The 27,037-nt window shown below is 40.4% G+C and overlaps 5 protein-coding genes across 5 annotated transcripts; 3 read left to right on the plus strand and 2 right to left on the minus strand.

The window, feature by feature from the left end:
* Positions 1-1,029: 1,029 nt before the first annotated feature.
* On the minus strand, positions 1,030-6,349 carry LOC140770486 (uncharacterized). The gene is made up of 7 exons (XM_073111699.1): positions 5,727-6,349; positions 4,661-4,968; positions 3,776-4,492; positions 2,660-2,788; positions 2,339-2,542; positions 1,782-1,982; positions 1,030-1,415 (listed from the first exon to the last, which is right to left on the minus strand). The coding sequence occupies exons 1-7, from the start codon at positions 5,992-5,994 to the stop codon at positions 1,290-1,292; spliced, it is 1,953 nt and encodes a 650-aa protein (XP_072967800.1). The 5' UTR covers positions 5,995-6,349; the 3' UTR covers positions 1,030-1,289.
* Positions 6,350-12,502: 6,153 nt separating this feature from the next.
* On the plus strand, positions 12,503-16,695 carry LOC140769720 (ADP,ATP carrier protein 1, chloroplastic-like). Its single transcript, XM_073110567.1, has 5 exons — positions 12,503-13,436; positions 14,437-14,706; positions 14,788-14,931; positions 15,036-15,383; positions 16,034-16,695. The coding sequence occupies exons 1-5, from the start codon at positions 12,603-12,605 to the stop codon at positions 16,415-16,417; spliced, it is 1,980 nt and encodes a 659-aa protein (XP_072966668.1). The 5' UTR covers positions 12,503-12,602; the 3' UTR covers positions 16,418-16,695.
* A 2,191-nt stretch (positions 16,696-18,886) lies between these two features.
* Positions 18,887-20,407, plus strand: LOC140770483 (uncharacterized). The gene has a single exon (XM_073111696.1). It carries the CDS (start codon positions 19,042-19,044, stop codon positions 20,224-20,226), a length of 1,185 nt encoding a protein of 394 aa, XP_072967797.1. The 5' UTR covers positions 18,887-19,041; the 3' UTR covers positions 20,227-20,407.
* A 536-nt stretch (positions 20,408-20,943) lies between these two features.
* LOC140769727 (pentatricopeptide repeat-containing protein At1g15510, chloroplastic) lies at positions 20,944-24,254 on the plus strand. Its single transcript, XM_073110575.1, has one exon. It carries the CDS (start codon positions 20,995-20,997, stop codon positions 23,629-23,631), a length of 2,637 nt encoding a protein of 878 aa, XP_072966676.1. The 5' UTR covers positions 20,944-20,994; the 3' UTR covers positions 23,632-24,254.
* A 189-nt stretch (positions 24,255-24,443) lies between these two features.
* LOC140769728 (putative pentatricopeptide repeat-containing protein At3g05240) lies at positions 24,444-26,816 on the minus strand. Its single transcript, XM_073110577.1, has one exon. The coding sequence runs from the start codon at positions 26,786-26,788 to the stop codon at positions 24,677-24,679; it is 2,112 nt and encodes a 703-aa protein (XP_072966678.1). The 5' UTR covers positions 26,789-26,816; the 3' UTR covers positions 24,444-24,676.
* Positions 26,817-27,037: the final 221 nt, after the last annotated feature.

The following is a 27,037-nucleotide window of genomic DNA, read 5'->3' on the forward strand; positions in this document are numbered from 1 at the left end:
CACACATATAGGTTTTTTATATAATTATCACATAAGTTTTTTAAAATATCATAGTTGCTGTTTCATTCTTCAAAATATTATTTTGTTAGTTAAATCTATTTAAATATGATTACGACAGATTAAAAAAAGAGATTAATTTTCCTTTTATAAATTATTTTAAATGGTCTGCAAGCTATCTAATATTATACATAATATCACAGTACAATAAAAAAAATCTCATTTATGTGAAAGTTTTGTCAAAAATTAATCATAATGATAATTATGAAAGAGAAAATATTTAGTGGTAATCCTGATAATTTGGAAATTTTCAGTGACCATTAATTAAAAGTATATGTATATATATATGTATATATATATGAAAATTTCTATTGCTCGGCATGAGAAATAGGTCTAATGGGGAGGATGAGACCCTAGCTTGAACTAAAAGCGTGTATGAAGTTACTTAAAGCGTTTAAAATAGTTAAAGTGAAGGTTATTACAAACACCGGGTTAATTTAAGAAAAAGGAAAAGCGCGTAATTGAAACAACAGTTGAGCATTATCTTCTGCAAGAGATCTCTTCAAATGTATTCATCGCCACTACTTCCGCATTCAAGCATAAAAGTAGAAGATTTTAATTCAGCAAAAATGGATTTGCCAAGTAGACTAGAGTTCCCATATGCAACAGTTGTAAGAGTCCTGGAGGCACAAATATAAGCAATTTTGGCAATAGACAGTATACCGTATAATGTCAAATTGTCAACGGCTTCAAGTGCTGGCGGCCAAGTAATTTACAACTCTATGCGATGTCAATCAAATTATTTAATCAATGCGAGTAAACTAATTATCAAAAAAGCAAATGTACAAATAGTCCTGTTCTACAGCAAGCTGTACGAATCCTCCAGACAACGTGTATCATGTCACCTGCTTAGTGCTGCCGGCTGAGTGATTTACAACTCTATGCAACGTCAACAAATTGTTTAATCAGACGTTGTGGCGACTAATTATTTAACAAGCAAATAAACAAAACAGTTTATGTGCTATTGCAAGCTGTGCAAATCTGACTTGCTTGATAGAAATCATCCCAATGGACATTGCATAAAGATGAAATAGAAACAAAATTATGGGAGCACTAGTAACCCTCGACTACCGGGTCTGGCTCCAGAACTAGGCACTCAATCCTGACCCACGCAACTCAACCCTACCCAACTATAAATAGCCAAAGAAAACACAGGTTAGAGATCTCTTCTCTTTGAAGAGAAATAAGTGAGGAGAAAAAAAGAAGAAGAGAAAAATGGAGAAATAAATATGCTACTGTCTTTGCAAGGCGTCCTCAGATGAAAGCAATCTAGATATGAAAGGGGATAGGGCGGAAAGTAGTGCCTTTGGACACTCCTCGTGTGGAAGATGTCCACATCCTGATATTGCTACAAGTCTCTGCAAAATAAAAGAATAATAAGGCCAATTAGAGATTATTCAGATACAAATATTCGACAGAACAGGCCAAAACGGCAGGTTTTGGAAGAATATTCGACACAATGATTGAGCAACCATTGCTTGTAAAGATAAGTAGTTGGGGTTTGTGGAGCTCTCAAAATCAAGCAAGTGCATTTTTTTCTTTAAAGGTTTGAGAATAAGGTGGGATCCCTGAATATAGTGGCTGGTGAATCACTGATGAAATCATCAAACAGAGCCTCAACTTACTATCCTCATCTTATATATATATCTTTGTAGGGACAAAATAGAGTCATATCAGATAGTAGCCATAGCACACGGCAAATAGGGTAGATCAGAAATACTTACAGAATTTACAAGTCTCGAAGCCATGTTTTGAGCTGACTTGAAAGAAACAAGCACATCCTCTGCACCCACTACAACCAGAACAGGAAGGTCTTCAACTGATTTCAACAATGCTGCCGCATTTTGTGGCGAGAGGACAGTTGCAAATGACAGCCGTCCTATTTCATGAAGCGCTTCATCCCAACCTTCCACAAATAGTGGCGCCTAAATGCAAAACATTTTATTTAAATTGAGTATGACAGAAAATTTGGACCTCTTCTATATCCTCCACAAATACTACAATTGCTATAAAAAAAATATATCTGCCACTAATTGTTCGCAGATTCAATTCTCAACAAGCATTACCATTACTTCAAGGAAAAGTAGCAATTTTCAGAGATCGAAAGTACTTCTATTTCCTAAAAGTTAGTGAAAGGGCAATCATGAATTTAGCAGTTAATGTAATATGTCTCAAAAAACCACCCACAAGACCACCCCACCTAGACCATAAAAATGATGATATCATGTGGAGTTAAAAATACAATTCAAAACGAGACAGAGAATATGATGTCAAAGTTCACCTTGTAGAGGTTCAAAATCTCTGTTGTTAGCTTGGTGGAATCATACCATGCACGACGATTAATCACTTGAGTGATCTCAGTGCGCAGCAGTGGGCGGACCATGTGCTTCTTACCCAGTGGAGTATGCAGCAGTATCCGGGCAAAGGCGGGGACAACTTCTCTAGATAAGCTGACACCTACTAGAACCACTCCCTTAACTTTTACCTATTAGATAAACAAATTTTGTAAATCTAGCAACCTCGGACAGCACCTTTCATAAGGCTAGAAAGATACTTATGCAAATAATAAGAAAAACTAACTGCAGTTGGGGCAGTTACTTACCCTGGCTGAATCAGCAGAAGATCGGAGCTTCTCAGCCGCCTTGAGGGCAAGAAGGCCTCCATCATCATGACCAACAAAAATTACATGTGAGAAACCCAGTTCTAAGCAAAATGAGGTAAGAAGATCAACCTGCAGAAGGACATAAAGCAGACCTGGGTTTAGAAATTTCACACATTATTTGAAAATCTATAAGAACGTACAGAGCATACAAACAAGTGTTTGACCTGAGTTAAAGATGATGAAATAAGATAATTACCATAGTGTCATCAAATGCAAAACTAAAAGTAATGCAGAATTTGGCCCTATAACAGTAGAGGCCAACAGAAGAGTCAAGCAGAAAGTAACCAATTGATGCTATGATCTCATACGTTGGCTGAACATGACACAAATGATGCATGTTAATCAAATCTAGAGAAAAAGTATCTGAACGAATGGAGTGGCCCAATTGGCCATTTATGTGGTTTAAAACATACTAAGGCAGTCGTGCAATTCCAAGTGTTTCTGTATCTGTCCAGAGGCAAGAGAGTCCAAAGCTAGTATTTGGTCTATAGAGATAAACGAAAAGCCAATGATAGACGACTTCAAGTTCCAAAAGTAAGCATTAGATGTAGACAGGCTTCAGAATATGTGGCCCATAAGGCTTAAGGGATTCTAGTTCACAAATATGCTCCTTGAAGAAATTTTTCTCGGAGTTTTTCCCAGTCATCCGGTTTGATGAGCCTAATTTCCTGCACCAGCTAAAGGAAAATAGAAGAGCTTTCTGATTTTAGAAAAGAATAAAGAGCATGTTAGATGATAGTTCATTGAAATTGAAAGCTTAAAAGTATAGTATACTAGGACAGAATCTCCTTTATAAAAGACAAAAACTTAGCAAAAAGTTAGGACATAACGAAATCATGTGGAGAATAGCATTATCCCATCACAAGGCATGAATCACAATTTCAGAAAATGATTCCCTATTTCCTATTTCTTAACAAAGAGAATATAAATCATCTTTAATTACTGAGGGACAACTAATGAACAAATGTGTCGTCATGTACATACAGATAAATTAATTGCGCATGCAACAGGCCAGAATCGATAACATAGTATCTTATATAAGAGTAGGAGAATCACCTGAGATTCAAGCTTATATGGGTTTGGCAACTGCTTGTCTTCCCAATCCTTCCTGCGTGGTCGAGATGTCAATCCCCACCCAGGTCGATCAAAAGCTACAACTGTGCATCCTACCTGCCTAGCAAGCACACTAGCCACATGTCTCCACGAGAAGACACCTCCTCCAAACCCATGCACCAAGACAACAGCAATTTTCCTCTTGTCTTCAAAATTCACCAACTTAGATGAACATAAATCACTATTGCCACCATCAAGACTCAACCGAGGAATGTCATTTAATAAGAAAGTGGATGAGTTTGGTGATTCTGTCAATAGTGGAGCATAAAGAGAGTTACTATGACTCTGGTTACTGAAGCTCCTATTGAAAGGATAGTGGGTTTGAGGTGAAACTGGTGGGGGGCTTTCAAGTTTGGCCCTTCCTAAGGAAAGGTTTGAAGGATTTGCATTATTGCGGCTTCCATGGAAGGGAGAGTAGGCTAAACTAAGAGAGGGAGGTGACTCAAATAGGTTAAGCTTGTAATGTATTGTAATTCCTTGGCAGATAACAAACAAACTGTCAGTGTCTGCAAGGAAACTGATCGGAAGATCACGTTCATAACGAAATATGGACTTTCTCTTTGTTTCGGTGTCACTCTTCGAGTAAATTTTTCCACTACAGGGTGTGGGAGATCTAGGAACCTTGTGATATCCAGAAAAGACATTCATGCTTGCCAACACCTGAAACAAAAATATGACAAGATCAGAAATAATAACTGAAATAGAAGATCATCAGGACTCCAACTTTAACAGGAGGATGCACTACAATATTTAGTGTATCCCAATTCCCAAAGACATAAAGGAAGAACAAGAAAACATAGCAGATATGGAAACATGAAATGAACATACTGATTCTGGGTCTACACGGTGAAACAGAAGTTTTCTGCGTGCTCTGCAGCTTGTCCTGTAGGCAATTAGGACATGACCAAGAGCGAAAACCAAGGAAGAAAGAAAAAGAACAGGCATCCCCCATGGTCTCCTCCAATGAAGATTCTCACTAGACAAAGATGGTGGAGCTTCAGGTCCAATGTCAGATATAGAAGTATAAACACAAGCCTTAATGGACAGGAAGAGAAAAGAAGCTACAGAACATAGTGTTGCTATTCCAAGATAAGGACCCTGAGAAAGCCCAGGACCATCACACAAAGAATAAACACCTGCAAAGCATAACATATGACCATGATTAAGATTTAATCATCATAACTAAGAAATTTGTGTGAAACTTCATTTACTTCTACTTTTTACTCATCATCACCTTTTAAGTGAAAGGTCAATAGGAACAAGAAAGGGAAGATAATCATCATAAATTAACGTCTAGAAGAAAAGTAGAAACGAAAGTTTCCAAACTCAATATGTAGATTCAGTACATAGTTTTACAAAATATTCTCAAAAAGTTCACCACAAAATATTTAAGAAAAAGTCATAACCTCAAAAATAATCGACCAACTCCAGAAGCAGATGAAATCAGTAGATGAGATAATGAAAATTCTTCAACATCTAACTCAAAATTTGTCACACGGTAGCACATTAGCACATTTATTTCACAACTCAGTTCCCAGACAAATTTCAGTAATCTCATTTATTAGAAGCACAAAATTATAACAAACAAAATACATGAGCAAATACAAGATTCTCGTTGCTTTTTTAAGAATAGCAAATCTTCTTTACAAAACCCTAACTAGATGACATTTCATCTTTATTTTGAAATCTAGGAAGCAATATGCATTCATTCATAGGCAACGGAGCATTTCGTTTTCAATCATTTGAAAAAAAAAAATCTAGCCAACCTAGGAAAACCCAAAAAGCTGTCTGTATGCGCAAATTTCACGAAAATTCCCAGGTAAAAGAAACTCTACTATTTCAAGTGGAACAGGAAAGATTTTGTTAACGAAAAAGAAAGATGAGCAAAAGTTACATGTGATTATGAGGGATCTAACGATAGAAACGAGAGGTATATCCATCAACGAGCTCTTGAACCCGTATCTCTCCATGTGACTCCTCAAACTGTAGCACCTCGCGCACGCGAATCTCGACGCAAGTGCAAGCGACACCGCCACGTCACCCACAGCCACAAGCACCGGCGCCGACAGGAGAAGAAGCGACGCCACCATCGTCAGCATAAACGCCGCCGTGCGGAATCCCCTACGAATCCTCTCCAGATTCCCCTTCGCCCCCGGTGCCATGGCCGGAGCTATAACTCGATCGATCAATCGTCTTATACTCGGATAACACCGGAGACAAATACCTGAACAAGAATAAGAGCAAGAAGAACGAGGCAACCAAAACCCTTAGTCGTCACTGCCGACTCCGGCCATCTCCCGACGATTGAAGCTGTATAACAGGAAGCCGATCACGCGACGGATCGATCGGTAACTCCATGGATTGGGGTTTCGATATCGAAAATTTCAAATCGAAGCAAGCAAGAGGAAGACGAGAGAAGAGTTATTCAAGTGACAACGATGAACTCCGATAAGAGTCTACAGAACATAGAGGAAGAGAGGATTCTTATGGCACCATATAAGTCGCTAATAATAACTTAATTAATTATTGTAATAACTTTGATATCTTTGGGTCTTCTCTCTCACACACACCCTGTAATTAAACCAGCTTATTGCTTAAGGCGCTGTCGCGCGCCTGGCACTGTAGTGAAATGGCGAAAACGCCCTCTCTAGTGGCTCGATCATTACGAGGATAAAGCTGCACCGTCTGATCGAGGATCGAGGCCTCGATCGTGTCTATCGATGTCGTTGGTGTCATCGAGATTCCGCTGGCCCCACGATAGACTCGAGATTTGCGATCGAGGACAGCGTACCACAACCCACACAATTTGGTGGGCCCCGCTGCGCGGCCGTGACAGCCTGAAATGATCTGCCGGTGGGCCGGGTCCGTTTAGATAAATGGAGGGCAGTTTCGAGATTAAGGGGGAACTGTGAGGGGTCGTCTGGGGATTTCCGGTGGGTGCTGGTCCCGAGGAGCGACGGTTGGTTAGTGGGCTGGATCGTGGTCGGACCGAAAACCGTCTCAGGGGCTGTGGGGCTCACACCAGAGAATCCCGAGATAATCTGGTCCATAATGTATGCTCTAGCTGACACGTGGAGATCGCGAGGCCGAAGCCGAACGTGGAGCGGCGTATGATGATGATACCGGTAGGAGGACATGTCGTATAAACCGTCATCTATCCGACCACGGAAGGAAAGAATGGCGCCACTCGTGATGGGGTAGTTCCGGCTCACACCTCACGCGCGGCGAGAATAAAGCAGCTTTCAGAGTACTTTGACGGACTCCTCCTCCTTCCCACCAACCTCGACCTATCCTCGAAACTCTTTCTCCCCCTCCCCCCCCTTCTAAAATTTACCAACTTTTTAGTGCAAATGCCCACTGTTTCTCAGAGCCAGTGTTGTTTCGATAGCTAAAAAGATAAATTAAGAGGTATGAGACCTAAATTAGTGAGCAATAAGTCAAAGCAAACTGCAACGTCTGATTTTATGGATGGAAATAGAGTCAAATTATAGAAGAAATTTCTGCCAGATTTGTCTCCTTTTTCTTTGGCGACGACAACGAAGTGTAGCAATAATTAGCAGCTTAGCTAGTGAAGTTTTATGTGATTATATTCCCCGTATCCTTGCTGGGACAATCGGATGGGGTTTGCAGTCTTGCAATCTTGGCTTCAGGACCACTTCTTTTGGTAGTCCATACTATACTGCAGAGTTTCAAATTGGAAACAAGATGGAGAGAGGGACGACTAAATGATAGTATCTGATTCATAATCCAGTCATTCCACCCCATAGCTGGAGCCCATTTCTTAGGTGTAGCTTCTATAGTAAAACAAGAAAACAATAACTCTCTAGATTCTTCTTTAACCTCTATGTCTCCCTCTGGTAATTATCATCATTAAGGCCCACAATTGCATAAGGCAATCATTAGAGGGGATTTATGTTCCACCTTCTTCTACTATCTGACCCTAATCCTACAAAGAAGACCAACATCATTTATGTAAGAGAGAAACAGAAAAAACCAAGCTAAGTTTCGGTTAGACTTACTCACCCATAGCATCAGCTGGTTAGATTTCCTGCTAATAACATCTGAATTATGTTAACTGCTTCATGATGTTAAACTTTTGGACAATTAGATGGCAGAGTTCCTTTTGGATCAACTGACTATCTATAACATAGTAGTACTAGGAGCTGCATATAATGTGTGAAAGTTTGTTAAGATATAATATACATCGTTCGTTAAATAATTAATCTAACAGACGTACTTAAGCATTTAAAATTGTATGTGAGAAACTCCAATGCGTACATCTTCTCCATGCATTTTGATCACACATGCTTTCCCTTTCTTTAATAGCCAAATCACACAGTGGTTCGAAAATGACAAAAGATAAACTATCAAAGATGAACAGAGGCTTTTTAATAAGGTAATTCAGAAGATGTAACTAGTTTTTGTGCCAGTATCTGTCAATGCTTTTTAAGGCTTTAATAAGGTAATTCAGAGCAGAGGCAATCGTCCCTCTTTGTTTCCTACTACTTGGGATCATTCATTGCCAACTGCCAACAAAGAGATATAAAAGACTAAGTACACTTCACTATTCATACCAACTTAACTTCTGGGCCTAGACAATCCATGATTAAATGCAAACAGTCCTTTCCCAGAAATCAAAAAATTTCCCTCCCCAACATTGCAAATTCATCTAAAAAGGTTTTGAGAATTGAAAAATATCTCACATGATTTGAAAGTTCAAAGGTGATATAGTAAGGTCAGCTCATTTTGATACATAGAGATATTTAAGTTCACAATCTATTAACTAATTGCATACTCTGCTCATTTATATACATTTAGGGTTTCTTTTACTTAAACAATAGTCACAGGATAATCTTGGCACAGAACAACAAAGGGTATTTTGTTTGTATATCCTTAAAATATCTCTTATTTGTTTGCATGCACTTTTAAATTCGATATATATATATATATATATACTTCTCAAAACATATTTTATTTATATAGATACACTCTCAATTAAAATGTAATGATAAAAATTAAAATATCCTTAATTAAGATAAATATATGAGATTATAAATTAGAATAAGAATTATTTTACTTTTTCATATTTAAATTGTTGAAAGTTATATGGTCTGTTAACTCCAAAAGATATACGATTAAATAAAAGGGTTTACTTTTAAAATATTAAAACAAATAAGTATAGACCAGTTGACACCTTTCTTGGCCATAATCAATGCAAATCACAATAAGAGAAGAGGGGAACCAAAATTTTGAACCTTTCCTGAAGTTATTTTAATTCTTCCTACCACCAGAATCTGTATCTAAGAACAAACAGATTGAATTCAATATTCTGACCACTTGCTCAGAGGAGATGAACAACTCATGTGGGGGTCTTCTCAGGCTCAGTGGCTCACTGCTGAGATCTTTTCTACATCACAGGACCATATCTGTGGGGACCCATCTTGCTTTCCAGATTCTCTGTTAGGCAAACAGAGGTGAATGTTTTGAAACAATCCATTACCTTTTCATATAAAAAAGGAGAAGAAAATTCATAAAAATCTACCATATAATTATCAAGAATTGCGCCTTTTGATGATTAGACGCAAGTGAGAAATTTGATGAGAAGAGCCAAACCATCCACATAAAAAAGTGAGACTAGATGTGGAAGAAGTGCATATTCGGTGAAGGAGGAGGTAAAGTTGACGACATTTTATATTTGGTGAGCATTGAAGCTACTAGTCGTTAGGTTGGACATCTATCTACTCTCCTTGCATGTGGAAGATATCAACAAAGGTAAAAGTATGGATATAATATGATCCTATTCTTTATGCATTTGAGGAGATTCTATCACTTGCTATGGATTCACAAGATCAAAGTTTGCCCTGCTTGCCTCCAATTTATATGGGTTGATGGATGTGATGACTCGATTCTGACTCGACGAGATTGTAGCACTCAATAGAGACCGTAGGATGATCACGTAGTAGTCTAGCAAAGACTGGCCTAGTTTTGAAAAGAGAAGTCTATGCATCTATATTTTTACAGCCTTTTTATTATTATTATTATTATTTAAAACCCTAAAAATCAGATATCAAATGGCTACCTCTCCATTGATATAAAATCGCTTAAGTTTCACTAAGTTGTAGCCAACATACAAAGCCATCTAATCTAAACTCTAAGTCATTGCACGATTGAATTATATCTCTGAGTTAAATTCTGTCGAGTCATCGTTCTAAGTCCATCGTATTGCTGAGTTGCTCTTCGAAGTCGAGCTAGTTCGAATCCAAATCAAGCTTAAGTCTAAAACTAGACTATTTTCAAGCTAAACCTAGCTAAATCATTAGATAAAATATCTAAGGATAATGATTATGCTTATAAATATATATCGACTCAGGTTGAGCTGGAACTCAAAATTTTATATAGGTCAGTTCAGCTCAACGCTCGTTTATTTTGATACCCTCACTTGCAAGCATAAATATATACTGGATCTCATCTTGGGCTCAGAACCTTGGGCTAAAAAGCTTAGGCCCAGTTATTATGTAGACCGGGTTTGCAGTTAAAAGTTAAAATGCTAACCAAAGTGACCACCCAAAAGCATCCTCACATCTTTACCCACTAATCTCCCTCTAAGCTCGCCAAGAATCCCCAAGGGCCAAAGGCCTTCCCTTTCCCTTTCCAAGTGTATACTCCAGACCAGACGTGGCGCCTCCTTTTCGTGCCACGTCGTCCCCGGCGTTGAGCCGGGCACACTTTGCGCGTGCCAATCTTGTGCCGGAACGAGGTGTCCACATTTTCCGACGCCTATATAGAGCACCACATCTCAGCCCTCCATTCCAGCCCAAAAGATAAGGAACAGCCACTCTCTCTCTCGCTTTACTCCGCTTAGCTCTTCCACTTCTCGCCTCCGCTCCGAGACTCCAATGGCTATCCATGAAGGTTATAATTATGCTTACGAAGGCGACGACGACGACGACGACGATGACGACTATGACTGCGCCCCAGCTGCCTGACCGTACGGAAACGAAGAAAGTGCGGCGGTTTATTTTATATTCATTTTCTTTTTAAAATTTATTTTTGGGGCCACGTTTGAGTAATTCTAAGACTTGGATGTCTCGGGACGTGACGCCATCGTATTAATCACGACGGATGGTTCGTGGATTTTGAATTGGTTGGTGGCGTTGACGGTTTCAAACTTTAAATTAAATTGGTCCTCTTAGATTTACTTTATACGCCCCTGTTTTCCGTGCGAGAAATTTGACTATCTCACAAGTTCTCATTCTATGCCAAATCTTAAACTGGTGGGATGTTGTGAATCTGTCGTTTTACCTCTAAATATGAGAAAAATTAGCAATAAAATGTCTCATTTAACTCAAAATTTCGGCCATAATTATATGCTTGCTCAACATAAATGATTAATCATAATAATTTATTAATAGTTACTTAGTTTGTTCGCATTTATTTGGAAATTAAAGCGACACGAATAAAAGAAAAATTAGGATGCAATGTGAAGATAATGAAATAATTGAACAAACTTTGTTTTTGAAAGTGAGATAACATAGTCAGACTAGTAGAAAGGTCTAACTCATGGATTTTGAAGCTTACATTGGATTTCTTATTGCTTCATTAACAACTAGTCGCCAGTCAATATAAGAGAAAACTGTGTGCAGTCCACCACCTACCCTTCTATTTCAAAAGCACAAACTCGTGTGTTCTAATCCATTCAAATTATTTCAATATTTAGTTATATATTAATTTACAGAAAGGAAAGAGAAAAAATAAAGTATATAAAATAATATTTTTAATAATAAAATAGAAATGAGTAAATATAAATATAATTGATACAAAATGAGATATTAGATAAAGAGGCAGGTATTATTATACCATTTAATATATCAATAAGCCAATTAGTATGTCATTAGGGTGCTTCTCTAAATGTAGAGAAAAAAGTAGCCGAATGACAAATTCCATGTGGATTGGCTTTTAATTTTACTTTCTATTTTGGAGGTTGCCAAGTTGCATTAGTCTACACTAGAAGCTGTTTAAGGGGCACTTTCACAAGCGATGGGGTTGGTGGTAGTGTGAATATTTATTAAATTAGACAGGCATTAGCTTAATTGGCCACAAACCTACCTCACCAGTCCTAAACACTTGCAAAATTTAAACATCATCTACTAGGTCAATAAACTTAGAAAAACATTTTACATTTTACATCCTACTTTTTAGTCTATATTATATTAGTCTAGTTTACTTTTTTTTTTCTGCTCTAAAATCTCTTGTATAAGAAGGAAGAAGAAATATGTGTAGAAAGAAAGTAAGGATAGTTTATAAAGAAAAAAACTATTAATAGTTGACATAATATTATTTTTCACCAAAGTAAGAGTCAATTTATAAGTATTAAAAATAGAGGACTTAAATCGTAAAAGTTTATTAGGCATGGTGTTAAATGCCAGTTTCCCTTTAAACTAATATCAAAACCCAGTAGGAATTGAAGCGGAAAAACCCTACTTGAGAGTTGAGACTTCCTAGTGGGCTTTATACAACCGTATCTCATCTCTCTCTACAAACGGTATGGATTGGTACCTGGCAGAATCAACGGCGGATCTAATACAGTCGTATACAACCTGTTCGGATATGAAATAGTTTAGTGGGAGGAAAATATCTTATCAAGTGCGATATAGATGAAGATATGGGTTTCCGAGACTATTCCTCTTTCTTGCGCTTCTCCCTCCGTATCTCCTCTCCAATTCCCCTCCCGGAATAAGTACGAGGGGATAAGAAGCTCCTCTGAGGAGATATGGAGGGAGTTATCCACGCTAAGGGCCTACTATCCCTCCACCTTAAGCCCAAACCCAGAGATTTCCGCACCCTCCCCAGCCTAAGAAGCCATGTCTCCTTGCGGAACACCTCAAAACTCGGTGGATTTCCTTCAACAACCACCGGAATCCGAAACCATGGTGAGAATTCTCATGGCTTCGCCAGAAAGGCGAGAGCTTTGTCAGATTCTGGATCCGAAAGGTTGCTCTTTTCCTGCAAAGATGGGAGTTTGGCTCATGGGCTTTCGTTAAGAAGGAGGAGTCGGTTCGTTTGTAGGGCCGAAGCCTCGATTTCGGCTGATGGTGGTGGTTTTATCGAGAATAAGGAGAAGCCCAAGTTCTTGGGAGTGGAGATTGCGACTCTTAAGAAGATTGTACCACTTGGGCTTATGTTCTTCTGCATCCTTTTCAACTATACTATTCTTAGAGATACCAAGGATGTGCTGGTGGTGACCGCGAAAGGGAGCAGTGCTGAGATTATACCCTTCTTAAAGACATGGGTTAACTTGCCCATGGCTATTGGCTTCATGCTTTTGTACACCAAGCTCTCGAATGTGCTCTCCAAGGAGGCTCTTTTTTACACCGTTATATTTCCCTTTATTGCTTTCTTTGGAGCCTTTGCCTTTGTCCTTTATCCTCTCAGGGATGTTATCCACCCCACTGCCTTGGCCGACAGGCTCCTTGCCGCTCTTGGCCCGAGCTTTCTTGGGCCCGTTGCTATTCTGAGAATCTGGAGCTTCTGCCTCTTTTATGTCATGGCAGAGCTTTGGGGAAGTGTGGTAATTTCGGTTCTTTTCTGGGGATTTGCTAACCAGGTAACTTGTGCCTACTGATTCTTTCATCTCATGTCGTTAAATAAGCTTCAATGTTTGAATTATAAGCATATCACAGTCTATTTGTAAGAATTGTGCTTTTGTTGTAGAAGTATGTCATGATATGCACTATCATGGTCTTTGGTTAGTAACATCTATCCTTCTTTATAATTTAATACAGTGCATACTTTAGATTAACTGAGTGTAATTTGATTATACCTCTGTTTCCTCATTAAAATTCTGTCTTAAAACTTATTCCTGGCTTGTAATTTTGCTTTGTCTAGAGGGCCTCAATTTCAAATTGATTTAAGTGTTTTGAATTTCTGAAATCTCATGTGAGACAACCTGTTTTATTTTTGTACTCACATATTTATGTTCCAAAGGATTCTTCCTCCTCCTCTTTTCCTTGACACAAATCTTACCGATCAAAATAGAACTAATTTATGCAGTAATTTGTTATGGAAGAGAGAGGTAGGTTTTATTATCAGAAGCGTTGTTATTTGAATCTGAAACATAGTTTGGAGTAAGAATTGAAGACTTGATAATAATATTAATAAGCACCACATTCTGTCCAAAACATATGTGTTGCATTGTAAATCCGATCATTTATTCAAGGACCACTTTGCAGCCAGTCCCCATTAATTCATTTGTGAGAAATTTTACTCTTGCTTTTACTGGATGAAGATTATGTTGTCTGAATCTAGAGTTTTATTATGGAAGAGAGAGGTAGGTTTTATTATCAGAAGCGTTGTTATTTGAATCTGAAACATAGTTTGGAGTAAGAATTGAAGACTTGATAATAATATTAATAAGCACCACATTCTGTCCAAAACATATGTGTTGCATTGTAAATCTAGAGTTTCCAAGTGCCCGACTTTTTCTGAGCTATTTCGTTACCATACTTAATGCCGTGTACTTCCTTTTATATGTAGTTATATCAAAGGTAACTTTTTAATCCTGTAATTCTTTGACTGGGCTTACTGTTATGCTTTGCCCTTTTCAGATCACTACTGTTGAGGAAGCAAAAGAATTCTATCCCCTATTTGGCCTTGGGGCTAATGTCGCTCTTATCTTCTCTGGACGAACAGTGAAATACTTCTCTAACCTGCGTAAGAACTTGGGTCCAGGAGTTGATGGTTGGGCAGTATCTCTGAAAGGAATGATGAGTATCGTGGTATTTCTTGGTCTTATAATTAGTGCCATCTACTGGGGAGTGAATAAATTTGTTCTGAATGATCCCACTCTTCCAAAATCTGATCGCAAGAAGAAGAAGGTAAGCAGTTCAATTCTTTCTGCATGGTTTTCTGTTAACTTCTTTCTTCTTGCAAGTTACTTATAAGTTGCATCTTTGCAGGAGAAACCCAAACTAGGTATGAAAGAGAGTCTGAAGGTTTTGCTCTCTTCAAGATATGTGAGGGATCTTGCTACCTTGGTGGTTGCATATGGTATCAGTATCAATCTTGTCGAAGTCACATGGAAATCAAAGCTCAAGGCGCAGGTAAATCATTTGGTTTTGTCCTAACTTTTATGGTATTCTTTCTTTCTCATTTCCCAGCTGTCTGAGATTCCATATTTTTTTCTCTTTGTGCTTGTTCATGGCAGTTTCCTAGTCCAAATGAATACTCATCTTTTATGGGTGATTTTTCAACTGCTACCGGAATTGCAACTTTCACAATGATGTTACTTGGCCGGCTTATACTCAGAAAATTTGGCTGGGGAGTTGCTGCCATGATCACTCCCACAGTTTTGCTAATCACTGGCATCGGTTTCTTTTCTCTACTTTTGTTTGGGGAGCCGTTGACTCCCTTGCTGGGCAGTCTGGGTATGACTCCCCTTCTAGCAGCCGTTTATGTGGGTGCAATGCAGAACATCTTCAGTAAGAGTGCCAAATACAGTTTATTTGATCCTTGTAAGGAAATGGCTTATATTCCTTTGGATGAAGATATGAAGGTTAGTTTACTTTTCCACCCTTATATTATTTATGTGCATCTGCATGCTTTATGTCTGCATCTCAGCATGGATTGTGTATAAGTACAGTAATTCTCCATAATCCTTGTCCATAACAAAATGCTAGTTCGCTGTATAGATTGACATTACCTGCATATAGTGAATGCTCTGCATGTTGGTCTCATCATTCCACCCAATAGCCCATCATGAGAATTTATTTGTACGAAACTCATGAGATTGGCAGGCTAGTGAAATTTATAAAACTAATATCCACTTTATGTTATAAATAATGATGGTCTGGCAGCAAATGCGTTATAATTCACAATGTTTTATTGTTAGAACTAAAAAAATGGTGACTAAAAGATGCTTCATGTCAGCACATCAAGATGGTTATGCCTAGAATAGGCATGGATGAGCAGTTTAGGTTGCTGTCCTACACCTTTTCTATCATATATACGTTAACAGAATTCCTTTGAACTGCTGACTTTTGGCATTGGCATCATGAATATACATCTAGAGAAAGTTCTACGTGAAGATACAAAATACAAGTACATAAATTGTTTTCTGCCCTAATTCTGTTGAGCATTTACCTGATATCGAAACTAGCAGAATAACATGGCCTGGTCATACTTCTGTTTCTCTCTTGTTTATAGGTTAAAGGGAAGGCAGCCATTGATGTTGTCTGCAATCCCTTGGGAAAGTCAGGAGGTGCCCTGATCCAACAATTCATGATTCTCACTTTCGGTTCTCTCGCCAACTCGACTCCCTATCTCGGAGGGATACTTCTGGTGATTGTTCTTGCTTGGTTAGGCGCTGCGAGGTCTTTGGACTTGCAGTTCTCTCCCTTGGCTAAGGAAGAATTTGAGAAAGAAAAAAGTTCAAGAGAAAAAGCGAAGGAAGCCTTGCTTGAGCCAGGCAAGGAGGAGACCGATGGTTCTATAGGAAAGGTTGAAATTGAAGGAACTGGGAATGGATCTATTCTCGAAGATATACCGATCGAAAAGTCATCAGACGGATCTCCCCTGAAACAAAGTTAAGCTGCTGAGCCTGAACTCTTAAACAAGAGAGCGGAGGGCCGCAGCCTCGAGATTATTAAGTGATGCAATCTTCTAGCATCTTAGAGACGATAAATTACGTGCCATAGGAAAGTATGCAGCATTGCAACTGCTCTTTTGGTTCTTGGTGCATTCAATTTTTGACTGTGAGCAATCTATCTATCTATGCTGTTCTAATATCTGGTTGTTGTTCCTTTTTCCGAAACATTCTTTCTCCATTTCGTTTCTTTGGCATAAATGGAATGTTGCCTCCTTTCTAAGATTGTAATATTCTCTCTGTACTTCCTCTTGGGCTGCCATTCTGAGGTAGCAAAAGATTATTTACACAAAGTCTCCACACTGGGCAACAAAGACATGTAGGTCAAGGACAGTAAAAGATCCTCCCATCGATCGGTAGTCGAACCTTTGATGGGCCATCCAATCTATACCGTCCAATCAATCACGTGATGCTTGCCTGCCAATCTACCGTATAATCCTAGCATGTGACTACCCCTACCCCCCCACCACCACATTTTATCAGTCCTCTATAAAATTATTTATATTACTTTATCTTCTTATAATTATGCTTAAACTAAAATTATTATTATTATTATTTTCATCGTAACTTACCACACGTGTAGGTAAAATATAATTTTTCCTACAACCTAACAGCGTAAATATTAATTTAAATTTCGACTCACTCATTCAATATGAGCCTCTTTAAATTAATTTTAAGCACCATCTTAGACGACAGACAACATGCAGGTAACACAGTGGATAAGTTAGGTACTCTTTTGGCACTATTTTGGTGGGAGGAGAGGCTGATGCTTGTAAGCAAGCAAGCAAACAAAGGATTAGCAAGATTCTTTTTTTCCTTTTTCCTTTCTCTATATTTTCTATGCTGCCACAATCCAACGTGTCTTCATAGTCTATTTCAAGTAGTCAATTGATGATGATGCCACCAAGTTCGTCAAATATATTCATAATGTAGTCTATATAATGTAATACGAAATCTTTGGTAGGCCAAGGCATGACTCATAGAATGATTAATTAAAGTTTAAAAGGGAAAAAAGAAGAAGAAGAAGGCTATCAGCTATTCAGCTATTGGCTTATTGCTCTTCCCACCACCAATGGTTGAGATAGCCTCAAAGTTGGGTGGTCATACCTCACGACTTTGCGCATGCTTGCATTTGTCATAGTTATAACTAATTCCACCCCACTTAAAACTACTATTATGTCACAAATCCCTTATTAAAATTTTATTTTAATACAAGCCTCCTTATACTCGTATATCAACTAAATAATTATCTAAGTCTATGCTAGTATAAGTATTACCTACATTTTTCTCTTAAAAAGGCATTACTTTAATTGATTATTATTTTAATCACTATTTTTTCTTTTTCTTTTTCTTTTTCTTTTTCTTTTATTATTTAATAAAAAATAATTTAATTTTTATGTCACATCAAATATAATTATTATATAACTTTTTAAAATTATTTAATTGTACTGATCTTATTTTATAAAGTAGCTGATTTTTACTTGTTTTAAAGCTCGACACTTTCTCTCACTGCTACCGAGAGGCCAACCTTATAGCGGATAGGTTGGCTAACCAAGGGAGAATTCAGTCTTTTTTCTACGATTTGATTTAATATCCAGCCAAATAATGTTACTAGTCTAATGTATAGGGATGCTTTGGATATCTCACTATATACTTGAAAGCATTTTTGACCCTTTTTGTGATAATAAATATGTAGATATATGTTCATTGTTTAAGAAAAAAACAAGTGAAAGTGAAAATAGTTATGTTTGCAAACCAGTTAGCTGAATCCGGTGGATTGTAGTCAAATTAGTTATATTTCTATGGATGCAGAAGAAATATGAAACTTTTCCTTGTCTACGAAGACGCAATTATGCAGAAAAATCTCACCTAATCCCTAAACAATGTCCTTGATCACACCTATTAATTAAACCATGGACGCATTAGCACTAATGATGACGTGGCACCAAATAAACTTTTAACTTGTAGGGCCCCTTCGTTGCCTCCCCAAGTGAATCTCTCCTTTGGATTAAGGGAAAAAAAGAAGTAACAATATTAAATTCAGTTAAACATCCTATTTAGGTTGTATGTTGAATGAAATATGATAGACTAAGATAACTAATTTTTATCGACTAATAAAAACAAAAATTTTCTATTGATCCAATGATTTAAGTAAATTAGTCAAGTCAACGAGGATTTGATTAACACAAAATAAGTGATTTATAACTTAATCTCTCGCTAAATCTCTGTTGGTTGATATGAACCCCTGGAATTTTATAATTAGAAATATAGAAGAGAAATATAACATCATATTTATTATTTATTATTTTTTTATGGCCTCACCTAAATTAGTCATGCATCAATTTAATTGTAACACTATACAGATAACTAGAGAGGCTTCTTTATCTTGACACAAAAGAAAGCCGAGAGGAAAATATTAGGATGAGATCAAAATACTTAACAAACACTAAGAACACCGGCCCCAACCGCCACTTAATTCCCCTCGCCTTCTATAAAACCCCCTCTAAAACCCCCAAATCTCTCCAATCCCTAGAGAAAATAATTTTGTTTTTAGGGGGGGTGAATCGAAATGGACGGTGATCGCACCACCGCCGTCGGATTCCACCTGCTACCGTCGGAGCTCCTCCACGAGATCCTCTTTCGCCTCGCCATCCCAGACGTCGTCCTCATACGCTCCGTCTCCCGCCACCTCTCCTCGCTAGTAGCCGGCGATGACTTCCGCCGCCTCTACCACCTCCGTGCCGCCGGCTCCGGTGGAGGCTGGCTCTTCGTGTTCAAGAAGCGGTACCCCCGCGACGCCGTCCTCCGAGGGTTCAACGACCGATCGGGCCGGTGGTTCCGGATCCCCGTAGCCGGGATCCTATCTCCGGCGATCCCCCCCGGAGAGGACCTGTACTTCCTCGCCGCCTCCGGCGACTTCTTCCTCTTCGCCTCCAACGGCCGCCGCGAGCTCGTCGCCGTCAACCTCGCTGCCCGATCCGTCCGCCGGATCCCGGCGAGCCCCCTCGGTCCACGTGGCACGGCCTCGTGGCGCCGTTCCGGCCTAAAACTCATCTCCGACCCGCCCGGATCGGACCAATTCCGCTTTCTCTTCGCCGAGCTGCAACACGGCAGCCCGGTCCTCTTCGAGTACCGGTCCGATACCGACACGTGGCAGTCGTCGATCGCGACGGACCATCACCAACCACCACGTGGCAACCCCGGAGGCAGGAACGTATACCTCAACTCTGTCCCAGCCGGTACCGAGAGCGTTGTGATCTGCGCCGCCCAGGGAAGCGGCGAGCCAAGAGTGTTCCGGCCCAGGTTTGCGGGTAACCCAGCATTGGAATTAAACACCGGCGATCGCCTACACGTGTACGGCGACGGGAACGTAGCGGTGGTGAGATCGGTGGTGTCGGAGGATGCCGGGAGGGCACGCGCGAGGGTGGTGGTGGGGGTGGAGCTATGGGCGATGGGATCGGACGGGAGGGAGTGGGAGTTGGCGTCGAGGGCTCCGGAGGAGGTGATGGAGGAGGGGGCGAAGAAGCCGTACGGGGCGATGATGGGGTGCCTGGCCGAGCGGGAGGGGGTCGTCCGGCTAATCCTGATGTCCACGTGGAAGGGATCGTGGGATCTGACGTGGCTTTCGTACGACAGGGGCCGTATGACGTGGAGGTGGGTCGCGGTGCCGGACTGTGGGACCAAGGGGCTCAACATGGCTGGGATCGCCCTCTCCTCCACCTTCTCCAGGCTCTGGCCTGGACACGGCAGGTAGACGACACGTGGCACGAATTTGCTCACATGGTCGTTTAGTTGTTTGGTAATGGGTGGGTTTATTTGGTGTGTGTGTGAAAATTGGTCGCTCCACTTGTACATAATTTTATTTGTGCCGGGGAATTTGAGATTTCCATTGTGTTTTGTTGTCAAGTCGTGGAAGCAAGAAAGAGGTTGTATTAGATGCTTCTACTTAGTTTTAATGCTTTGATTCGTTAGCCCAACAACCAACTGCTTTAACGCTCCTCTTCCAGACCAGTTACGTCTATCTATCTCTATACTTTATAATTAACGATAAATTTATACCTTTAAATAATGAATAATAGAGTCTCAATTTGTAATAAGGGATTAGATATGTATATTTGTACAAATAGATGACAAGAAAAAAAGGAAAAAAAAATAGTGTGACGCTGCGAATGGCCAGCGGTAGCCCAACCATTGATAATTCCATCGAAGAAGTTTATATATCCTTCATTTATAAATACTAGTGGACAAATTGGGAAAGGTATTAGATCATTAGTGCGAGGATTTTTGCTAAATTTTTGGTTAGTATGCACTTAAAAAGAAGACCAAACGGACCAACGACTTGTACGGACAAAAAAGTGCACCGATTCCCAGGCTTATCCAATCCCAAGTGACCACCAAAGCCACTCCCCCAGTTCGGTGACTCGGCTCTACTTCTCCTCTACTGCCTGCTTTAAAGAAAAAAAAAAAAAAACCTACTAAAATCTCCTCCTTTAAAGAGCCATGCGTTCTCGCTCCTCCAAAAATGGCAGCTTTTTCTACTAAAAACGCCGCAAATCCCCTTCTCTCAGAGAACCTCTTCCCTCTCCCGTCCAAATTCCACCAACTCAAATGCCTCAATCCATTTCCCAATCCCAGCTTCTCACAAATCTCCCCCAAAACTACACATGACCGTTCTGCTCTCAGCCCCAATTCCACCAATCCAACTACCACTTCCACTTCCACTTCCTCCTCCAATCCCAATCCGAAGATCCGAAACCTCTGCCTCCATGGCCACTTAGACCAGGCCCTCGTACTCCTCGAATCATCTGTAGAATACCCATTTGAGGAGGACACCTATATAGCGCTCGTAAGGCTCTGCGAATGGAAGCGCGCCGTCGCCGATGGCTCCCGGGTTTATTCCCACGTCAGTTCATCAAATACTCATCTCAGCGTTCGTCTTGGAAACGCTCTCTTGAGCATGTTCGTCCGATTTGGTAATCTCCTCGTCGCGTGGTCGGTGTTCGGGAAAATGATGGAAAGAGATGTCTTTTCTTGGAATGTTATGGTGGGTGGGTACGGGAAAGCTGGATTCTTGGATGAGGCTTTGGATTTGTACCAGCGAATGGTTTGGGCAGGCATAAGACCTGATGTCTATACTTTTCCTTGCGTTTTGAGGAGCTGTGGTGGTATTCCTGATATGCGGAGGGGTAGAGAGGTGCATACCCATGTGATTAGATTTTATTTTGGGTTGGAAATTGATGTTTTGAATGCTTTGATCACGATGTATGCAAAGTGTGGTGATTCAATCAATGCTCGAAAGGTGTTTGACGGTATGCTGAGGAGGGATTGTATCTCATGGAATGCAATGATCTCTGGGTATTTTGCGAATGGTGAATATATTGAAGGGTTAGGACTGTTTTTCACAATGTGGGATCTTTCGTTGGAGCCCGATCTCATGACAATTACGAGCGTGATCTCTGCCTGTGGGTCATTGGGTAACAGAAGTTTAGAGAAGGAGATTCATGGTTATGCAATAAAGAAAAATTTTGTCGCAAATGTTTCAGTTCATAACTCTTTGATTCAGATGTATACTAGTATTGGGAGCATGAGAGAAGCTGAAAAGATCTTCTCAAGGATGGAGTCTAAGGATGTTGTGTCATGGACAGCAATGATATCAGGGTACGAGAAAAATGCTTCCCCGGAGAAAGCCTTGGAAGTGTTTGAACTGATGGAAGCCAACAATGTGAGTCCCGACGAGGTAACAATAGCGAGTGTTCTTGCAGCTTGTGCCTGCTTGGGTTGTTTAGATATCGGTGTCAAGTTACATGAACTTGCGAGGAGCAAGGGACTCATGCCGTACACTATTGTTGGAAACACCCTCCTCGATATGTACTCAAAGTCGCGATGCATTGATAAAGCTATTGAAGTCTTCAAACGTATGCCTGAGAAGGATGTAATATCCTGGAGTTCAATAATTTCAGGCTTTCGCATCAATCATCGGAGCTTTGAAGCTCTGAGCTTCTTTCGCCTCATGCAAGCAGATGTAAAACCCAACTCAATCACATTTATTGCTGCCCTTGCTGCTTGTGCTGCTGTTGGGGCTTTGAGTTGTGGAAGGGAGATTCATGCCCAAGCTCTGAGGAATGGTTTAGGATCCAAAGGTTATCTAGCGAACGCACTCCTAGACTTGTATGTCAAGTGCGGAAGGACAGAATATGCCTGGGCACAGTTCAATCTGCTGGGCGAAAAGGATGTGGTATCTTGGAACATCATGCTTACTGGCTATGCTGGGCGGGGACATGGGGATCTTGCTGTTGTGTTGTTCAGTCGGATGGTTGAAGCTGGAGTCCATCCAGATGAGGTGACATTTGTTGCCCTCCTGTGTGCTTGTAGTAGGTCTGGAATGGTGAGTCAAGGTTGGGACTTCTTTAACCGCATGACTCAAAAGTACTCAATTATTCCAAATCTAAGACATTATGCCTGCATGGTGGACCTTTTGGGTCGTGCTGGGTTCTTGGAAGAAGCACATAACTTCATAAAAGATTTGCCTATTGAGCCAGATGCTGCCATATGGGGAGCCTTGCTGAATGGGTGCAGGATTCACCGTAATATTGAGCTCGGTGAGCTTGCTGCTAAATCGATCTTTCAACTAGAGCCGGAAACTGTTGGGTATTATGTGCTCTTGTGCAACTTATATGTTGACGGAGGAAGATGGGATCAAGTGGCAAGAGTGAGAAAAGTGATGCGGGAGAAGGGACTAGAGGTTGATCCTGGTTGCAGCTGGATTGAGGTGAAAGGAACTGTTCATGCATTTCTCAGTGCTGATGAGTCGCATCCACAGATCAAGGAGATTAATGCAATTCTAAATGGGTTATATGAGAGAATGAAGGCAGCAGGCCTCGCTCCTCCTCAGGATGGATCATTAGATGAGATTGAAGCATCCAAAGCTGATATCTTTTGTGGTCACAGTGAAAGATTAGCTGTTGCCTTCGGGCTCATCAATAGTATACCAGGGACGCCTATTTGGGTTACCAAAAACCTGTATATGTGTCAGAGCTGCCATAGAACTTTAAAATTTATCTCAAAAATTGTCAGAAGAGACATAACAGTTAGGGACACTGAGCAGTTCCACCATTTCAAAGATGGGAACTGTTCTTGTGGAGATGAGGGGTATTGGTGAAGTACCAAATAGAGAACTCGGAAACAGTACTCATCATTCTGCTATAGCACACTGAAGGTGCTTCTTATAAGTCTTGGGGGACATTTAACTGACATTGAATTTTATTGGAGAGAAGGACACAGGTGCCACTTATGAGAATATGAGAAGCATGATAGCATATTGGTGTAGGTACATAAATTACCAGGTGGAATTCAGCTGATAGCACAACTTGATCAGAGGTAGAAGTATAGCTCAAAACATACCTGTAATTGAGCACTCTAAGAAAAGGGCATGCTGAGGCTCCCGCCTAAGCAGCGGACGCTCTTTTATGTGCTCATTGTACTATAAGATATCTCTACAAGGCGATGCTGTTGCACATTTCTCGAAAGTATTGTAATTTGAAGCTTTATCAAGGCTTCCTCACAACGGTGATGAAGGACGAGTTTTTTTTTTCAGGGCACCAATCATCCAAGGAAATCTCTATTTATAGCAAAAGGTAACTCGCTGGCTTATTGCCACTCGTGTTGTAAAATATAAATTGTTGCTAATAAGGTCTTCTACATCAGATGTTTTGTCATACACTCTAGGTTTGAACTTCAATAAAATCGATTCTATGGTGGTATTGCTGAAGTACTTGTATCAGAGGTTATCTCAGATACCATTGTTGGAGATCTGTGAATTAATAGCCATGTTGCAAACTCCGGACTCTATAAATTGCTTACAGGGTACGCTGAGCTGCTGAATCCTTGCATTGAAGTGTGGCTATGGATTGGCCTGAAGAATTGGTGGCATCATCCCATTTGTTTTTCGCTCTTATTTGGGTTACTTGTTCATTCGATTGTCATCCTCCTTGGGCCGGGTCACGTTGCTTTCATAATATGTTACCTTTATCATGCAATTTGGCTAAATAATTTGGTCATACAACTGCACTATTTTCTGGAGTCGTACTAGTCTTGATGTAGCTTAAGTTTAGCTTTATCTCTTCTAGTTTCAAGCTGCTGAGATTTAAAATGGAATATCAAAACCTTTATACACGCTGAACTGAACAATCTACAAATTATTTGCTTCATGTGAGGTGCAAGGTCATCAAGCAGGAAAACATTGTATCATGTTCATGGACTATGCCATCTCCAACAAGGAACTCATGCACAATCCCATCCAGTTCAATAGAGCTGCATCCAGGGGACTTCTCCATCCCCTTATTTCGAGTCAGGGTTCTCACCCTACCAACATCATCCCACCTACCTGCCTCAGCATATAAGTTTGAAATGAGAACATGTGCCCCATCGTCATCAGCTACCTTGATGGTGTGCTGTAAAATTCTCTCTCCTACTTCGATCTTTCGATGTACTCGACAAGCTGCAAGAAGTGACCCCCAGATCACAGAGTTAGGTTCTAGTGGCATCTTCTGGATAAAATCAAATGCTTCTTCTATTAACCCAGCTCTGCTCAATAGATCAACCATGCACCCATAATGCTCCAGTTCAGGGGACACAGCATATAAAGTAGACATGGAACCAAAGTAATAGAATCCTTCAGAAACCATGCCTGCATGGGCACAGGCACAAAGAATTGCAGTAAGAGTTACACTGTCAGGCTTAACATCACCTAATCTCTGCATTTGATTGAAAAGATCTATGGCCTTTTCTCCATGCCCATGAGTTGCAAGACCTCCAATCATTGCATTCCATGAGTGAGTATCTTTCTGTGGCATACCATGAAAAATCTTTGATGCAATTTCAATGCAACCACACTTGGCATACATATCCACCAGCGTGTTACCTAGGCATACATCTTTATATACATTCCTCTCTTCTATATAAGCATGTATCTCTCTTCCTCGGTCTAGAGCTCCGAGCTGCGAACAAGCAGACAGAAGACTAACCAAGGTGATTTCATTTGCTTCCACATTTAAAAGCTTCATCTCTTCAAAGAGGTTCAATGCTTCCATACACTGATTTCCTTGCACATAGCCACATATCATGGCTGTCCATGAGACCACATCCTTTTCTGTCATACTGCAAAAAATGGACTCAGCTGTTGCTAGATCTCCGCATTTGGCGTACATGTTGATCAAAGAGTTTCCGAGAAAGGTGTCGCAAACAATGTCGAGATCCTTAATATAAGTATGAAGAAAATTTCCCTGCTGCAGATCACCCAACTGTGCAGATGCCGACAAAGCACTCACAAGGGTTATCTCATCTGGCATTGCATCAGAGGAAGCCATCTCTTGGAACATAGTTAAGGCCTCCCTATGCAATCCATTCTGAACAAATCCACCAATTAAGGAATTCCATGCCATAGTATTTCTTACAGGCATATTCGTAAAAGCCTCCAAAGCATTTGGCATACATCCACATCTTGCGTACATTCGTATCAGGGAGTTACCAATATCTACATCCAACTCCAATCCATATTTTGTAACTTGAGTGTGAATCCATTGCCCTCTTTCAACAGCTTGCCAATGCCCGCAAGCCGAGAGCAGGTTCATGATAGTGACCTTGTTGGGCTCAAAGCCTTCTGCTTTCATATCATCAAGCAAAACAAAAACTTCATCCCATCTGTTTGAATGAGCATAACCAGATAACATGGAAGTCCACGACACAATGTCTCTTTGACGCATTTCGGCAAACAATTCTCTTGCAATCTCAATCTCCCCACAACTCCCATATAAATTAACGAGTCCAGACATGACAAACATATCCAAATCGAACCCGCATTTTCTAACCATGCCATGGACCGCCTCGCCTAACTGTTTGTTATTAATCTGAGCGCAAGCTCTCGTGACAACCGCGTACGTGTAAGTATCAGGAGATATGCCTCTCCGAAGCATTAACCTGTAAAGAAATAAACCATCTTCGGGGCTATCATGATGGGTGTAACCTCGTACCATGGAGTTCCATATGAACATATTTGGGTGGGGAATTTGGTCGAATACTCGACGGGCGTAGCCCATATTGCACTCGGTGGAGGGTGAAGTCAGGAAAGCGACGATTCGACTGACCAAGAAGGTATCTAAGATGAGTTGGGTTCGGATCATTTGGGCGTGGATTTGAACCAACTTGGACTTCTCGGAGCAGCTCTGGAGAAGGGCGACGATGCTTTGATGGTGCGGTTTGGTCCATTTGTTGTTGTAGGCTGCGAGAGTTGGTTTTGGTTGGAAGTATAAATATCTCATGTAATGTGGAGAAAGAAAGGTGTTCAATTAGAGAGATAAAGACAGGGAGGTGTGAGGTTATCTAAATAAATAATGATCCAACATTACTATTTACTACGGACACTGCCAAGTGGGCACGAGATTGTCATTTCTACTACAACCGGGATTGTAGAAGATCCGCAACGTAGAAGGGCGAGAGATACAGAAGGGCAACGTAATTCGTTCGCGAACTCTAAAAGTTGGGCCACACCATTAAATCCAAAATATACG

This window comes from Typha angustifolia, chromosome 11, assembly GCF_048772165.1.
Source record: "Typha angustifolia cultivar Huaian chromosome 11, ASM4877216v1, whole genome shotgun sequence".
In the NCBI taxonomy this organism is placed as follows: domain Eukaryota; kingdom Viridiplantae; phylum Streptophyta; class Magnoliopsida; order Poales; family Typhaceae; genus Typha; species Typha angustifolia.